The 18757-nt window shown below is 44.2% G+C and overlaps 1 protein-coding gene across 11 annotated transcripts in view; it reads left to right on the top strand.

The window, feature by feature from the left end:
• The first annotated feature begins 1404 nt into the window (after positions 1-1404).
• The window catches only part of PTBP2 (polypyrimidine tract binding protein 2), a 100820-nt gene continuing 83467 nt past the window's right edge, over positions 1405-18757 (top strand). For 2 of the 11 annotated variants that reach the window (XM_090049896.1, XM_090049895.1), the window contains exons 1-2: positions 1405-1616; positions 3099-3129. Coding sequence is in view for 4 of the 11 variants with exons in the window: in XM_090049890.1 (XP_089906016.1) it covers positions 1609-1616; positions 3099-3129 (39 nt within the window). In the remaining 7 variants the exon portion in view is untranslated. Of the gene's footprint in view, positions 1617-1880; positions 2390-3098; positions 3130-18757 lie in introns of those variants that run through there. The other 9 variants (XM_090049893.1, XM_090049890.1, XM_090049888.1 and 6 more) reach the window with 5 other exon arrangements.

The following is an 18757-nucleotide window of genomic DNA, read 5'->3' on the forward strand; positions in this document are numbered from 1 at the left end:
CCCCAATCTATGTGCATGCAGCTTTTGGGGCATAATATTATACGTTCACCTTAATATTAGTTAAAGGATGGGTCTCGTCAATTTTGACATGAGGATGTAGAAAGTATTGTGTCTATGTAGGGGGCAAAATATTTAGATTTGTGCTGTAGGGTTTTGTTTTTTCATCTAGTCTCCTCCTGCAGAGTGGTTGGTAGCTATGACTAAGTACTCCAGCTCTATGAATAATTGCAGTGTTTTCTAAGTAGCCTCAGGACTGAAAAAGACTGTGCTCTTACCCCTAGTATACACATACCTGTACTTAATGTAAACAGTTCTCATGAGCAGCACTGAAAGCAGATCAGCACCAATCATTCCCAGGCCTCTTATTAATCAGCTGGGGGGCTGTTATTAGAAGCCTTGAAAACTAGGGGAAGCAGCAGCAGCCCTGAAAATGGCTGGCTTCTCTCATTTTCGAATAGTTGCTTCGCCTTCACCCTTTCTGTGCAGGATACAGTTCTGCTTCTGAGTAGACGGTGAGACAGCAGGGGCTGAAAGGTGCCAGGTACTTAGGCCATTTATGCTCATTGGATATGCAGATAACCAGTATGCGCCGTAGTGTCAGACCGAACTTAAATGGGGGGTGACCGGAGGACGAAGGCACACAACAGATGGGAATGGATGAAGACAGTGGAGGCAGCCAAGTACCGCTAGTGCTAAATCGTTATCATATTGTTAATGTTTGCTGTAACTTAAGCCAGGGCTGCCTAAGCTGGGTGCCCGCTCCCACCATGCCAGAGAGCGTTCCTGGTCTATGGGGGCCCCCGGGCCCAGCTCTCCCACACATGCTGGGGGACTCTGCCCACAAGGCAAGGCAGAAAGCAGAAGCCAGAGGAGGGGGTGGCAGCCTTCAAGGGGAGCAGCAGTGGGGACCACGGGAGCTGCAAGTTAACCCCAGGTCAGAGGTGGCCCATGTGGTGAGAACAGCTGCAAGCGACAGGCCTGGGCACATCTGGTTGTGGGGGAGGCAGGCAGGGGAGTGGGCTGCTCTCTGTGCAGCGCCCATATGGAGCTCACAATCACATCTGGGCTTTGGGATGGAAATGCATTTTCCAGAATTCCAGGAAAATTTAATTTCCACAGATTTCACATAACCCACCCCCAACCAAACAACCTCCCCCCCCGGCAAGTGCTTATACATTGCTTTTAGAAAGTGGGGACACTGGGGCGCCTTTCTCCTCTCCCCCGGTCGCAGCTGCCAGTTGCTGCGCGAAGCCAGGACAGGGCAGTCGGGCCGGACCCCACCGACCCTCCAGGAAAGGGCGGCTCCAGCCCAGGCCCCAGAGGAGGAGCCTGCCGACGCCGGGAACCGAGGGGCACATCTCCCCTGCGCGGGGCTGCACCAGACCGGGCCGGGCAGCAGCTGAGGGCAACAGCTTCAGTCGCGGCTTCTGAGCCTGCGCGGGGGGGCGGGCATGCGCGGCGCGGCCCGGGGAAGCGGGGCACAACCCGGCGCTCGGCAACCTTCGGCGGTTTCCGTGCAGGCCCGGCCGCCATTTTCTCGTTGCCTGTGTTTCCTGGCTGCCCGCGCGGCTCCCGGCCCAGCTCGCCACCGCTTTGTCCTGTTCGGCGATGGACGGGTGAGTAGCAGAGCGGCTGCCCCCCCCGCCGCCGCCGCCGGTCCGCGGGAGCCCCGAGCAGGGCGCCGGCGCTGAGGGGGCGCGTCTCCTCCCTCCGACTCCCCTCCGCGCGGGTGGCCCGAGGCCGAGGCCCAGGGAGGGCGTGGGGCCTGCGGGGGGAGCTCCGGCTGCCCTCGCCTCCCGGGCCGCTCGCACAGCCCCGCCCGCCGCCGGCCCGACGCGCGCTCTTTTGTCTTCAGGAGCTGCCCCCGGCCCGGCCGGGCCCGGCCCGGCCCGAAGGCAGAGCTGGAGATGGGCAGGGGCGCGGTGCAAGCGTCCCCCTGCGGGACAGCCGGAGCAGGGAGCCTGGGTGGGCAGTCGGGGTACACACTACAAGGCCTCCTTTTCTTGGAGGCTGTTGGTTATAACCGCTGTCAGCACAAACAGCCCTGCGTGGTCCTGCCCTCAGACTTCACGGGCCTGGCTGCCCTGCCTGGGCCATGCCTGGCTTTGAAGCAGGCAGCCCATCTGCCACGGAGTCTGGAAGAGGCCTGCTTGTTCTCGCGGGTGTCGTGGCCTGGCCACAGACCCTTTCTGCAGACGAATCCCCTGGAAATGGCAGGTTTCGCATCCTATAGCTTGTTCTCAACTTTTTGTGGCATTCGGCGATGGCTTTGGTATCCTGGATTAAGTTATTGTGCCCTGCTTGCCCGGGGACCCCTGCCTGCCAGGGAATAGCTCTGCATTGGGCTTTACCTGGCTGTAGAAGTTGTGGGGCCCAGGTGTGTACCCAGGTAGGTCCCTCTTTGAGTTCAGATCACAAAGAGTATTCTTGGTCTTCCCTCAAGAGTTTGGTAGGATTATTGTTTTTAAAGGGCTTGAACTTGACATTTAAGGGTTTTTTTAAAAAAAAATCTGACTTAAAAAAATTATAAATAAAAAACCAGCTCCTCCTTTCCCACCATGAAAAATAAATTTGGGTACTATACTATAATTCCTTTATTCTCATCCTGTCCACATTCCTAGAATGTCCAGAGGTAACCTCTGTGACCCCGTCCAGACACTAGCTAGAATGTCCAGTATGTCTGGAGAGTGACACTGGATGAAGTGAGTTCGATGCGATTTGCTTTCCCTCAGTTTCTTAAGTCAGGTAGCATTACTTTGTCTGTGTCTGATTGATGCTCTGGATACCTCGTGGAGCATCTGGTACTGTCAGGGACTCTGCTTGATAGCCTTTATGTGGAACATCTGACCCCATGCCATTCCTTTTTCTTTCTTTCTTTCTCTTTCTTTCTTTTTTATGTTGAGCTGGTGTTTTTTTAAAATCCCCTTTTCTCTGTCATGGAGAAAACTTTGCTGTTTTTGTGGCCCATTAGGTTGGAATCAACTTTCACAAATGCTAAGGTTACTTAGAATATGTTAAAGGAAGTTTAATTTTGTGAGGAAATTATATCCGTTTTGTGGTTGTGAAAATACTTAACATGATTATTATTTTCTTCACAGCATTGTCACTGATGTTGCAGTTGGCGTGAAGGTAGGATGTGAACCTAGCAAATTATACATGGGCAAACTAAACTTGGAATGAAATAAATTAATTTTTGGAATTGTTAATGCAAGCTGTAAGACTTCAATCACTGATTGTCAGCTGACACTTTCTTATTAAGATATACTTTCATAAACCAAAAACTTTAATAAGGTAACTTGGAGGATCTCTAGAAAAGAGACTTGGAGGAGCTCTAGAAAAGGTGTCAGCCCAGTTACGTCAGACAGTTTAATGCAGTGCTGTTAACTTCTTATTTACAGTCTGTTGTAAATTATTTTCAAAAAGCATGTTTGAACAGAATTATTTTTGCTGTGAGATGGCCTTCAAAAGCAGTGTTATCTATGCTTTTCTTTCCCTTTCTCTCTTCCTATGTACAAACAACTTCCACAAAAATTAACAAGAGTTGTGCCTGGTAGGGTCTGAACATAAAACTAAAATTCATGATACAGATTTCAGAGCAGAAATTACTCACATCCTCACTCTTTCTCTCTCTCTCCTCCTTTGCCTTATAATGAATACACTTTTTACAGCCACTGAAGAACTTTGACGTTCATTTCAGTTGGCCTACTATGTCACTCTTGCAGTGGGTATTATATTAATCTGTTATGGGAACTGGATCAATATGAGCCAATCCTTGGTTGGAGCTGGTCGGGATGAATGTAGAGCTGTCATGAGCAGTGGCACAGAGCTGTCTTTGAACTATGCATTGTCACAAGTGAAGAACTAATGAATAGATTATAGTTCTCTGGTATGCATAATATTTACTGAAGAGTATTTGGTGTTATGGCTTTTTTTTATTATCAACTTACAGCTGATCTAGATACAAACTGCAGTGCACATCAAAAGTATATAATTTCATCTTCTCCCCTTTGAGCATTAAGCTGTTTAGGAATGGCACAAATCCTGTTTAATAAAATAATTCCTGTTAAATCATAAATTGTTTTAAATGGTTTCATAAACCCTGCTTGAGGTTCTAAAGCCAAAACTTTTCTTCTGTGGAAAACCATCTTATTCTTACAACCCACGACTTATTCCATCCCACGACTGGGCGGTACATATTGAGGGCTATAGATTGTACAGAAAGGACAGAGTGGGGAAAAGGGGGGGAGGGGTTGCGCTCTATGTTAAGGAGCAATATACATCAACCCTCATCAAGACAGAATCAAAGGATGAGGAAGTAGAAGGACTGTGGGTTAGGCTACATGGGGGGCAAGGAGAAAAGGATTTGGTGGTAGGGGTCTGCTACAGACCCCCACATCAAGGGGAAGAAATAGATTTGGGGCTCCTGAGGCAACTCTCAGAGACCATAAAAGCTAAAGAGGCGGTGGTCATGGGGGACCTAAACTACCCGGACATCTGCTGGGAGACACAGACAGCAAAGTCCCACCGCTCACGCAGGTTTCTAACCTGTGTACAGGACCTCCACCTGACGCAGGAGGTACATGGTCCCACTAGGGGGAATGCCTTACTGGATCTGGTATTGGCAACGGGGGATGACATAGTAGGGGACCTACAGATCGGTAGCCATCTGGGGGACAGTGATCACCTAAAAGTACAATTCAACATAAGGCGTCGAGTGGGTAAGGTAACCAGTAGGGTGAACGTGCTGGACTTTAGGAAAGCTGATTTCAGCAAACTCAGGCGATTAGTGAAGGATGCACTGCAGAGTAGTAGTTTTGAAACGATGGGAGCCCAAGAAGGGTGGCTGTGCCTTAAGGAAGCTATCCTTCTCGCACAAAGCGAGACGATCCCCGTGCGAGGTAAAAGAGGGAAAGGGGCCAGGAGGCTTCCCTGGCTGACCAGAGAAATCCTGGGCAGACTAAGGGCCAAAAGGGGAGCACATAAAAAGTGGAAACAGGGAGAGATCACCAAAGAGGAATATACCTCTTCTGCTCGTGCTTGTAGGGAGGCAGTTAGACAGGCCAAAGCTACCATGGAGCTGAGGATGGCAACCCAAGTAAAAGACAATAAGAAATTGTTTTTTAGATATATAGGGAGTAAAAAGAAGGCCCAGGGAGGAATAGGACCCCTGCTAAATGGGCAGAAACAATTGGTGACGGACAGAGGGGACAAGGCTGAACTCCTCAACGAGTTCTTCGCCTCAGTGTTCCTAAGTGAGAGGCATGACAAGTCTCTCACTGGGAGTGTAGGGAGGCAGCAGCAAGGCACCAGACTTCCATGCGTGGACCCTGAGGTGGTGCAGGGTCACTTGGAGGAACTGGATGCCTTTAAGTCGGCAGGCCCGGATGAGCTCCATCCGAGGGTACTGAAGGCACTGGCCGACATCATTGCAGAGCCACTGGCGGGAATATTTGAACGCTCGTGGCGCACGGGTCAAGTCCCGGAGGACTGGAAAAGGGCCAATGTGGTTCCCATTTTCAAGAAGGGGAGGAAGGAGGACCCGGGTAACTATAGGCCAGTCAGTCTCACCTCCATCCTTGGCAAAATCTTTGAGAAAATTATCAAGGCTCACATTTGTGAGAGTCCGGCAGAACAAATTATGCTGAGGGGAAACCAGCACGGGTTCGTGGCAGGTAGATCGTGCCTGACCAATCTAGTCTCTTTTTATGACCAGGTCACAAAACGCCTCGACGCAGGAGGAGGGGTGGATGTCGTATACTTGGACTTCAGGAAGGCCTTTGACGCGGTATCCCACCCCATACTGGTGAACAAGTTAAGGGGCTGTGACTTGGATGACTGCACAGTCCGGTGGGTGGAGAATTGGCTGGAGGGTCGCACCCAGAGAGTTGTGGTGGATGGGTCGGTTTCGACCTGGAAGAGTGTGGGCAGTGGGGTCCCGCAGGGCTCGGTGCTTGGACCGATACTCTTTAATGTCTTCATCAGCGACTTGGACGAGGGGGTGAAATGTACTCTGTCCAAGTTTGCAGATGACACTAAGCTATGGGGCGAAGTGGACACGCCGGAGGGCAGGGAACAGCTGCAAGCAGACCTGGACAGGTTAGACAAGTGGGCAGAAAACAACAGAATGCAGTTCAACAAGGAGAAATGCAAAGTGCTGCATCTAGGGAGGAAAAATGTCCAGCACACCTACAGCCTAGGAAATGACCTGCTGGGTGGCACGGAAGTGGAAAGGGATCTTGGAGTCCTAGTAGACTCCAAGATGAACATGAGTCGGCAGTGTGACGAAACCATCAGAAAAGCCAATGGCACTTTATCGTGCATCAGCAGATGCATGACAAATAGGTCCAAGGAGGTGATGCTTCCCCTCTATCGGGCGCTGGTCAGACCGCAGCTGGAGTACTGCGTGCAGTTCTGGGCGCCGCACTTCAAGAAAGATGCGGATAACCTGGAGAGGGTCCAGAGAAGGGCCACTCGTATGGTTAAGGGCCTGCAGGCCAAGCCCTATGAGGAGAGATTAGAGGAACTGGACCTTTTCAGCCTCCGCAAGAGAAGGTTGAGAGGCGACCTGGTGGCTGCCTATAAGTTCGTCAGGGGGGCACAGAAGGGAATTGGTGAGTATTTATTCACCAAGGCGCCCCTGGGGGTTACAAGAAATAATGGCCACAAGCTGGAGGAGAGCAGATTTAGATTAGATATTAGGAGGAACTTCTTCACAGTTCGAGTGGCCAAGGTCTGGAACGGGCTCCCAAGGGAGGTGGTGCTCTCCCCTACCCTGGGGGTATTCAAGAGAAGGTTGGATGTGTATCTAGCTGGGGTAATGTAGGCCCGGCACTCTTTCCTGCTTATGCAGGGGGTCGGACTCGATGATCTATTGAGGTCCCTTCCGACCCTAGCATCTATGAATCTATGAATCTATGAACTTTTACACTTCATCAATATGACCAACTTCAGTGTTGATGGGACACATTTTCTCTGTGATTTGGTCACCTTATTTTCTGTGCTTTAAAAGTTTGGTATGAAATTTTCAGGTATTGTGCTGTCCACGAAATGTAAGTAGTTTGGAGGGTATTCTTATTTTGGTTTTTCTCATGTACCATAAACAAGAGTGGCAAGCTGTACCAGTTGTGGAGAGAAGCCTTTTGAAAACATGCACCTAAAAATTAGGTCAGAGGATCTGGAGTTAGACATCCGACACAGAGATGCTTGTGAGCATCCAATAGTGTCAGAAAGGCATGTTCCTCACCATTTGACTACAGAGTCCAAGCAGTGATCTTTGAAGAAAGCTAAAGTACAGTATGAGGGACAATGGTCCTTTTCAAGCAGTTTGGTAATGATGAGATGATTGAGCTAGATGTCTCCTGAGATGGTGCCTGTAGCTTGAGGAGTCCAGTATTAGGAATGGAAAACTGAAATTTTTCAACAATAGGCCTTTGTAATTAGATATTAGATTTATACTGTGATTGCCACTCAGTCATGTTATAATTGCAGTAATGTCTAAGAAACGTGAACGTAATTTTTGTCCTGTTTTTACCTGGCACTATCCCGTGTTCATGGTGCATCCAGTAACTGGCATAAGGTTGTTTAATTTATCAAAAGTATTGATAGCTTTTGCACAGACCTGGAATTTGGATTCTCAGGCTAAGTCATTCATCTGCCTGCCTGGTTCCTCTTGCCAGCATTAAGAAATGTTGTATATTAATTATGACTTTTATATCTTTAAGTGAGTTCCTGAAAATTAACAGGTAAATACTTAGATGTTTTGTTATACCTTAGGGATGTCTGAATTTAAATGTGGTTTTGAGTTTGAAAACTGGGTGTGTCTACACCTGTATATGAAGGCAAAGCAATAAACTCTGGCACTTACCATGTTGGAGTTTATTGCTTCTCAGTGCCACGTTTACACATGTGCCTGGGACCACAGCATGTTGGGCCAGGTTAGAGCAGCGTCGATTGGCAGGGGGCCTGGGGATCCACCTGCCAGCCCGGGGCTTCTCCGGCCTGGCTCAGCATGCTGTGGAGGGGCTGGCTACGGTGTAGAGGAGCTGGCTGGGTCCCAAAGGTGCTCCAGTGCAGGGCTAGCCGACAGGCAGCCTCCACAGTAAAGCATTCTCGTGCCCTAGCCAGCCAGGTCAGTAACTGCAGAGTAAAAAAATGTTCAGCAGGATAGGACTTATATTTACAAGTACTACCCTGCTGTGGATTTTATTAGTTTACTCTAATAGCCCTGCACGTGTAGATACCTAGGCATATACAATACAGTCGCATCTTACACAGAGGTTATGTTCCGAAGACAGCGTGTATAGTTGAAATCACATCTAGTTGAAATCGCTGGGCTTTGGCGCCAAGCAGCCGCCACCACTGCCGCAGGGGCTGGACAAGGCGGGTGCAGCACCGCACAGCCCATGCGTTCAGTGCAGCAGCTGTGCCTTCCGCACGCACTCTTTGCCCCTCTCGTCCTCCACTGCCTCATTCTGCCAGGGCAGCCAGCTGAACATGAGCCCCCCAGCTGTGCTGGTGTGTGCAGGCAGTACCACACACACACACGGCCAGCCCCAGCAGTTGAGCACATGTAGTTGAAATCACGTAAGTTAAATACACGTAAGATGCAACTGTACTGTACTGTGGAGCTAATTAGTCAACTCTACAGTAAGCCTTTTATGTAGACATGCCCTATGTGTTAGTGTCAGGTGGGGAGTGATAAACATTTTTAATATGTTGTTAACAGCTTCATAATTCTGTACTTTTCTGCTGTTGCTTAAGCCAGATCATTACATTTGCAAATCAGTTTTTGACTTGCACACTTGTAAATATAAACATAGTAGCAGGCACACTATACATAAATAGACTTGGCTTATTAAAAAAGAATTGGAAAAGAATCCAGGCTCATCAAGTCACCCTGATGTTTGTCTGTGGTTTTTAATATGTTCAGACCAATCAGGGTATGGTAATACAAAAGACCTGGACCCAATCAGCATAAATTACATAGTGCAGAAAAGCATACTAAAGAATGTTAGAAAGTTTTGCATGGGTTTTCACTAAGATCAAAATAAATGCAGAGGTCTGCTTTTATAGAGCTCACAATAAGATCTGGGCTTTTGGATGGAAATGCATTTTCCAGAACTCTGTAAAAATTTTTAATGTAAAAAAACACTCCCCCTCCCCCCCCCATCAAACTCCTCCCCCCCAAAGTGCTTATACTGCACATCACTTTTAGATAGTGCGAAAGTGTTAGAAAAGTTCTGCTAAGAGCATTCGTGAATGTTAGGAGACAAGTGATGAATGTGTGTAAATGACCTCTACTTATTTGAAAGCCATGGAATCAAAGTGTTGGGTTGTATACAAAATCCCTTGTTTTGTTGCTATGCTAACACAATGGAAGATAGAAAGCTTTTATTACTCTTAGTTATGCTTACACGTGTTTATTTTGTGAACTGCAGTTAGTAGCGATGCATAAAAATGAAGCAGTACAACTCAAGACTCCAATAATGAAGGTGTGTCACCTCAGGCAGAAACACTTTTAACTTTATTTCCTTGAAGAAAATAGATTGATGTTATGTTACCATTTATATAAAACTGAATATTTGCACACATTTTAAAATATGTAATCCAGACACATGGTGCTGACTTCATTATAACCAAAAATCAGATGACCCGTCTACTCCATATTTCAGGCCTTGGGGTCAGGTTAGACTTCTAGTCCGGTACATGCAAATCTGTGCAGTTCAGAGAAATGGAAAATCAGGCTAAATATTTATTCTGTCCAAAAATGTGGTTTAAATACTGTCTTCTGTGCTCTTAGCAATTCAGATGCTTTACATTGGATAAATAAATCATGACTTGATCTAACTGAATGATGTAGTCCTTCATCTAATTAAAAAGATATGTAAAACCTAATGTTGTCTTTTTATTTTTGGTGACACAGCCAAAAAAATGAATGAGGGGTTGGAAATGGAGAATGGCAAGTCTTTTTCTCGTAACTGCATCAGGAGAGTAACTTTTGTAATTTGGTTTTTGGTTTGTCCTGCTTTAATAATGCAACTGAATAAAAAAATGTCCTTATGCCACATCTCCAAATATATGGCACTTAAGAAGAAAATGGTGCTTAAACGGAATAGATATGCCCTCATAAACAGACAGGACATATGCCACTGTGTGGGACTATTGAAAACCTAGAGAGTACTTCCTGTGTTTGTATCTGCTCGTTATTGGAATGTAGGCAGCACCTGCTCCCTGCTGCATACTTTCCTCAGACACTGTAGTGACTTTCCAAGCAGTAACCCATGTAAGTATCTAATGTACTGCTAACTAACTCCCTTTTGCTTCTGTCTCCTGAAGATTAGTGATATGGGGAATGGGTAATACTTAGCAGGGATCCTGGTTTTCTCTGATTTTAAATAAAAATCCCCAATTTTCAATTTAAAAACAGTAACCCAAAATCCACATTTTTCCATGATTAAAATGAAACGTCACTTATATAAGTGGTGTTTCATTTTAATCATGTATGCGTATGTATATATGTGTGTGTGTATATATATGTATATGTGATGTTTCATTTTAATCATGGAAAAATGTGGATTTTGGGTTACTTTTTTAAAAGTGAAAATTGGGGATTTTTTTTTATGGGTGAAAACGAGGATCCCTTGATATTAGCAGGATAACTCCAAAGGGAGTTTTGCAGACTGAGGGAAAAGAGGAAGAGAAGGCTGAATAACGATATAGTGGAACAATTTTTTCTTAAGTATTTTCCAATACTATTTTGTTTGGAATTTCCCAGAGTAGTTCATCTCTGAACCATGACACTTGAACACTATGGGCTACCATAACATTTTTCTGATAAATGTTTTGTGGCTTCAGAGTCATCCTTATCTTTCTGTGGATTTTGTGCATTGAAAAGAGCACATAGCAGTAATGGACATGCAGGAAAACCACAAACATTAAATGGGGAAAATAGGATAAGAATGGTCTTGTTGTGTGTCCTGGTTAGGATTTTTTTTTTGTATATAGAGGTTGCGACTTCGTTAACAATCAAAATTCTTCTCAACTGAGTGTACCTTTTCTTACCAGATATGAAAAATTGTAAACTTTCCATTATTTAAGCAATATTGATAAATATAGGAAAAGGTGGTGTTTTTTAAAAAAAATTGGAACCCTAAGTGAGGATTTTTGGTGGGGAAAATTAAAAGTAAAAAACTTATTAAAATTTTTGTTTAAAAAATTCTATAAAGGACAAAATATTTTTCAACTAATGCATATTATAATGAAGAATATTTTTTTGAGAAACAGAATCTGAATTTTGTGTTTGTTTAAGAGGAAACATGTTTTCAAAAAGCATTTCCATATGTGGGATAATGTAGCTGTAACATCAACAGAATATAGCTGAGGTCCAGAAGGCCTAATAATATTAGAATTCAGTAAGACAAAGTTTAGGGTTAGCATCAGGACTTGACTTCTGCTATAATGTGGCATAATTCTCATAAAGGAAGTGCCAACAATTGTGTTAGGTTTTTTATTTTACACCAAAAATACTCAAACTTTAATAATCCTGAAAGCTGTTCAGTGATAACTTTTTGAGAGTTGGTTTTTGTTTTTTTAAGTCATATTGACTTGAATTTGATTCAGTTCCTTTTTAAGGGTCCTCCCCTGCCCCTTTGAAATTCCTAATTTGGATCAAATACATCTAAGAAGGTAGCGTGCAACAATATTTCTGTCAACTGACACTGTAGACATAAGAATTAGGGAAGTTGAGACCAGGAGAGAAAACTTGAAGCAGACTTGGGCTGTGGCGTATAACGAGTGCTGTGGCATAGAACAGTGGTCTCCAAAGTGGGGTGCGCGTACCCCAGGGGGTGCGCAAGACAATTCTTTGGGGTGCAAAAAGAAAATATTAGAACTTCTATTTAGATGTATGTTTATATAAATATACATATATTGGGGGTGCATGCTCAAAAATTTTTTACTGATAGGGGTGCATGATCAAAAAAGTTTGGAGACCACTGGCACAGAAAATTATTCTTTCTGCCTATTGCTTAATAGGCTCTGACATCTAGACTTTGATGCTTTATGGGCAGGTATTTCTCTTAAAAATGCATCTGATCCAGTAGGTTTATGGGGGTTGGAAGTCTGATCATGGCAGATTTAGATCCACGGGGCAGCACCTAAAATATTAAGTTTGTCCAGCAAGAAACTGACCTGTTTTCCAGTTAATGACCTTAATTTTCTCAAATAAAATAATGCATAATACTTTTCCTGCTTTGAGCTTTGAAATGAAAGGTAATACTTAGTAATTCTTCTGTTTAACTGTGCATTAGACTTGAATACGTGTTTTTTATCTTGTACCCTGTCCCCTTCCCTTCCCACCCCACATACTTTCTTACCTTCCTTTGTATGGTAAGTTATTGTATAAGAACTAGTTATTGCTGTAATATGTAGTAGTTGACAACTACTTTTTCCCTTACCTATAACTCACATGGAGAGTAGCTTCCCAGCTTTTAAGCCAGTTATGGTCAAAGGGCATTTAGTGCCCCAGTGTTTCACGCTCAGACTTGGTTATTGATGCTTATGTTGGTTTTAATCTTTTGTCTTCCTGTCTCTCTGGCTTTCTAAGAAATTGGCTATGCCTGTTTTCTGTTGTGACAGTTGAGGTCAGGGTAAAGGTTCAAGTTAAATGTCATCACTGTGTTCTTGATAGTGGTTTAGTCCTTGACTACAACTTCTTTCTTTCTGGCCTGATGAGAGGGGCCAGGTTGACTGAGTTGTAGGGTACAGTGGGAGGCTCATCTTTTCTCAGGTGTGTGGTATGTTGCGACTGAGATTTTACAAGCTTTATAGAAGGATTTATTGAAGTCAAAACCCCCTAGAGTGCCCTGAAAGTCTCTACAAAGATGTAGTATGTTTTGTCTGCATATTTATGTATTAGATTTATGTATTGCCTTATCAGGGGGAAGAACGCTGCTGCTGCTGCTGCTGCTGCTTCTTGTGTCCTTGTCATAGACTAGATGTTTTTCCAGTATCATGCACAAGTGGTAGCTCTTTTGCTCTGGTGATGTCCTTTGTGCAGGTATCACCAGGAGTTGGCAAATGAGCAGGTGCTCCATGTTCTGCAGTTCACCATGCTTGTATTTGTGTCATTACAGTAGCCCCATTTGATCATGTTTGTTTTTGATCTTCTAGTTTGTGTGCACAGGTGATTCAGGTATTGCCATGTTGACTAGTCTATCAGCCCCTCTGAAAAGGTCCTCCTGGGGTTCCAGGCCCATTTCAGGGCATCTGATTGTGCATAATCCTTCCGTAACCCCCGGGTGCAACACTGGTCACAAAACTTTCATGTTTTAAGCCATTTAGTTACATGTGTGACTACACATATGATTGGCCAAGGGACCCTGATAGCCCCACCCCTTGCTGCTGCTTGGCTGCGGGGGGCTGCCTGTCCTGTGGCCCTGCCCCTTGCTGTAAAAGTGAAAATGTCTTGCAAGTTTACTGATTCCAGAACTGTCTTGATATCTACTTTGGGGTGCTCATCGAAGGCAACAATAATTCGGTTTGTGACCTCTGAATTGGTAGTGCCTCTGTTTTACAGAGGAGCTTCTTTAAATCTTAAACCACATATCTCTGGACTTGGGATGCTTCTTGCAATACATAAGAAACTTGGCTGGGAATAACTATGGTAAATATGAAGTGTAAATAATGCTCCCAATAACTTGTCTCTTTCATTCCTCAAATGTGTCTTAGTGTTTACTTGAAACAGACATGCAACATCAATAAATCAAACTCATAAGGACTTTTCTCAGTATTCATTTAGTGTCTTAGAGTTCTGTCTTTTGATATCCATTTTATACCACATTTTAATAAAATAAACCAAACTGTCCAGATATTAATTGTCTAATATTGTGGTAGGTGACAGTAGTATCACACTTTAAAAAAGGGCTTAATTCCATTATTTTTTAATTGACTGTTTCTAGTAAGCCCACTCATTATATTTTATTTGCATTGTCAGAACAGAATACAGATTTTTGTGAGATACTCCTAATCTTAATAAATCTATTAAGATGGTGCAGTCATAACTGTTGTGAATGATGGCATTCTATTTAGAAACGTTAATATATTGGGAAGATTGTGGATAAATGCTTGTCTTAAATTTTTGAGTGGCTTGGCTTTTGATAGTTCCTTACAAGTAACTCTACCTTGTAGTTTAAAATAAAAAAAATAGACAATTATCTTTTTCTTATTATTTTTCTTTTTCTTACTTCAGGTATAGCAGGATTTAGTATTTAATGTATTTTTAACAATCTGGTAAAATGGAGAAACTAGTTGGCCTGAAACTAACAATCAGCTAAATATATTTTCATAAGACTTAGGAAGATTATGATGGCTGAAATGATCTGTTAAAATTAAGAATGTGAATAACTACATAGTTTGGATAAGACTTCAAAGTAATATGTACTGGGCAGAACACTTAAAAAACAAAACAAAACTAATTGTACCTAATGATAGGTAGTAATCTTCAGAGCAAAGACCTATGGCTATTTCACTGTTTTTAATTCCTGTCTTCCTGTAGTTGGATCCTGCAAATTACGGAAGAGCTAACATCTTTTAAAAGATTTTGTCCATGTACAGTTCCTTTATTCTGTTGAATTTTATGTGCTTTATTTACCATAGATGAAGAAAATAATGCATATGTTGTTGACATCTGTTAGTAGCAAGATACTAGTACTCTGGTGTTAGTATATTCCTAAATGACTGTTGCTGTTATGGGGATCAAGAGCAGCCTGTTTTTTTTTCTTGTATCTAAAATAACTATTAATTGAATTCATGCTACAAGTGCCTATTCTGTTTTTAGATTTCAGAAACAACCAAAAGAACCACCATGGTAACCAATTTAAAATGCATGAAAAAATCATTCTCACCCTCTTGATTCAACATCCCATCATGTTTTCTTGACTCAGGGTCATTTCTCTGGCCCAGTAGCAGCTGTACTGCTGGGTAACCCCTTATCAGTTGGCTCTTCAGACATAGGCAGGTACATAGCTAAAACCACATCAGTTACCCAGCCTTTTCTTTGTCATATTGCTAGCAAGTGGAATAATGTTTGAGAAAGTGGAGGCATTGTACTCTTCAACATCCTTTTCTTGTTCTTTTTCCCAGGCACGGCATGAGATTTCACAGTTTTGTTCTGGGAATAAATAGATACTTGTTTTCATTGCATGGTTGAAGCAATGAAAACCTGCAGCTGTGTAAAATGTGAAGGTTTGCTACATTAGTATATGTAAAAGTGAGACTGTCTTGCAAGTTCACTGATTCCAGAACTGTCTTGATACCTACTTTGGGGTGCTCATCGAAGGCAACAATAATTCAGTTTGTGATCTCTGAATTGGTAGTGCCTCTGATCCAGAGGTTCCTTCAAAGATGCATTTGGGATTTTAAATTTGAGCTGAATGTTGGTGAGAGCAACTGTATGGGCTTTGGGTTGCCTATGAAAGGTGGAATCTTGCTGTTCTGGGTGTGGAGCTGCTGATCCCACTTTTTCAGGCGTATCATGAAAGAATCATTGGCTAGTCAGGCATTTGCTAACTACTCATAATTGAGAGGAAGCTCAGTAATGTCCTTTGCAAAGTGTCTGGAGTATTTTGACCTCCCAAAAGTCAGAGCTATCCCTAGGGTATGTGAATCAGGGTGACTGCCCTGGACCTGTGGACCTGGGAGGGGTGGCTGTGGCCCTTCCTGTGAGGTTTGCCTGTAACTGGCAGCTCAGCCCTGCACTGCAGAAGAAGTATGGAGACCCCCCCCAACTCCCTTTGCGGGGGGGTACCATGGCCCTGTGCAGTGTTAAGGGGGCCCAGCACAGGCTCATTTGCCTTGGGCCCTGTCCCCCCCCCCGTCAGCTCTGCTAAAAGTTATTTGCTGATGTTTATCATCCCCATCCATTTTGACACAAATGAGCAAAGCTAATATGTCCTTTGAAATGTTTCCACTTTCCTGTTTCCTGTCTACCTACTTTCTCTTTGCTCCTTTATATAAGTGGCATTGAAGCCTATCTTCTACATGCTGAACCACTTGCCTTTCAGTCCAAGCGCAACAGAAAGCAGAAGGGCAGAAGGCAGGGAGAAGTGTACTATATAGGCTAACTAAATCAAAGATGTATATTCACTTTGTCTATGAAGTGTTTCTCTGCCTTGCCTTCTGCTTAACTTTGGACTACCACAGCTAACTACCTTTCTTTGTTCAGGGAGCTGAAAGGTTGGATTATAGGTCAGGAAGGTACTGATTCCCCTGCTGTCTTCTACACAAACCAGAGAAAGAGGATCGAATCAACTCTGGCACCTTTTCCTTTGCACTAATGTTTGTGAATGCCCCTCTGCCTGACTGTTGTATTTGGCTGAAAGTTTATCCATTTGCCTCCAGATTCTGCATAGGACTAACCCCTGCAACTCCTGCTTGACTTTACCTTGGTACTTGCTAGACCCAGGAGCTTGACAGTCTCCAATAGTTTCAGAGCCAGAGACAAGTTGACAGTTTTCCTTGCCTTGCTTAGCAGTCCAATGAAAGCCTAGAACATTGGGGGCCAACATTTTTGGTAGGTATGCCACAGGTTAGCTGCACACCCTCCTCAGGTGCACTCAGGTCCCCTTCTTCTGCCCAACTTGCTGCCTTGTTTTCTACTCCAGCCCTGTGCACCCTGCTCAACCTGCAGGACTGTTTTCTGCTTCCTGGCTATCTGCTACTGTGCTGCCTCTCTCCTCCTTGATCATCTTCCCTGGCCTTTAGGGCTTTCCTCTCATGCCTTGTGAGTGCAGGGTCTGTGTGTGTGCAGCGGAGAGCACTGACGATAGAGATAACCCAGCAGGGACTGCGCTTCTTGCTGCAATGTGCAGTGCTTGCTGTGCCCAGCAGTGGCTCCCAGTGCTGGACACAAGTGCCCTGAGCATCCCCGTCTGCCGCTGCCTGCTAGGGCTGCACACCGTGGGGAGGAGTGTGTCCCCTACTCTCCCTCATACCTACACGCTGCCCACCCAAGCTCTGCGCTACTGCCCCTGCCCAGTTGCAGCTCCTCCTCCAGGGCTTCCCTACCCTGCTGCCCAAAGTGAGTGGGACTCCAGGGAAGCCAGGCAGGTCCCCAGAGGCTGCAGAAGCCCTGTCTAGAAGCTGCTTGCTGGTCGGACCCAGCCCTTCTGCCCACAAGGGTGGGAGCAAGGTGCCATAGGGTATGTTGTGGGGAGCAGGAATATATGAGGTTACCTTGCTTCACCCTTGTGGACAGCAGGGCTGGGTGGGGTACAGTTTGTTGGTGGGCTCTGTGTCCTGGATGAAAATTCCTGGCAGGCCAGATCTGGCTGGTGGGCTCTATTTTGCCTGACCCTAGCATAGAGGATATGGCTAGATATGCTGGTCACCAACCATTATGACAGTGAGGTCAGCTATCACCTAGTCAATAAATACTGCTCTTTACAGCACCAGAGGTAGTTCTTATTACTGATCTGAAAATGAATATTAGAGAAAATGTTCCCAGTGGAAAAGTTGCAGGTGAAGTAGGTGTTGCTGGAAAAAGTTGTCTGTTGTTTCTTAAGGAGGCTTCATGTTCAAAGCCTAATTTGAACAGTTACATGTGTCTAACAATTTTCCCTACATGTGGAATCTCACTATACCAGTTCTATACAGATCATTTTCTGAGTAAAGCTAAACTTAAAATATTCTGCTACATATCTTGGATGAAAGGCTGTTTTGAGGGGTCAGGATGAAACAGTGCAGCCTAAACAGAAAAGACACATAGATCATTTTAAAAGAGGATAGGTCTGATAGCCTCCAAATTCATTTTGTGAATTAGTGGTTCATCAGACAGTCTGTCTCAGATTAATGTTCTGGATGTATCCAACATTAAAACTTTTGTTCTGCCTTTTATGTAAGATTAAGAATGATGATTCCCTGGTGTTAATAGTTTACACGTTACCAGAATCCACATAGAATCCATCATGTTTCAAAAATAAAAATGAAGAATTCCTGAGTCAAGGGAACAAAATCCCTCTCTTCCCTTTCCTCCTCTCCACTTCCCCTTTGCCACCCAGCTAAAATGTGCATGTTCCCTTGGTCTCTCTGTGTGGCAGCTGTTGTTCATATGCAGAAAGTTATTTTTACAGTTTAATTTGGGGGAAGTCTGCGAATTTACCAAACTTATCAAGTGAATAGTATGGGAAGTCAATTCAGATACAGGGAGAGGATTGTATCTTCCAAAACAATGAAAATCTTAAGTGTGCAGTACTACTATATTTATTTCAGGATGTGTGTGTTTGTTGCTTTCAAATAGAGATGTAACAATTCTGCTTATTACTAATGGTAACTAATCAAACAGTTATTACCACTAGTTTATTTTTTTTCCATTGCAGATGTATCCCTCAGCAAAATTTATGCATAGAAATTGGTTGTTCAGATTTTGTCTGTGCGCTCTTCATGAAGTATTACCTAACTACATATTTTGAAATGTCATTTCCAAATATTTGCATGCTAAATTCCATGCTGATTGTATATCAATTGAAGAGAAGGTAGATCTGTATTGAAAACAATATAAGGGGCTGGAAAACCTGAGTGGCAGCATTAATTTCTATAGCTGTCAGAACCATTATTTCAGAGCAGTTCTGAAACCCAGGGCGTTAATGCTGCTTCCACTTGCACCACCCTTTATCCCTAAACCCCCCAATTTCTGGCAGTGGGTAAGGGGCTTGGGAAGGAGGTGAGCAGCATTAACTCTGTGGGTTCTGGAGCCATGCTG

The sequence above is a fragment of the Crocodylus siamensis genome, chromosome 5, assembly GCF_052110815.1.
Source record: "Crocodylus siamensis isolate JL-2025a chromosome 5, ASM5211081v1, whole genome shotgun sequence".
In the NCBI taxonomy this organism is placed as follows: Eukaryota; Metazoa; Chordata; order Crocodylia; family Crocodylidae; genus Crocodylus; species Crocodylus siamensis.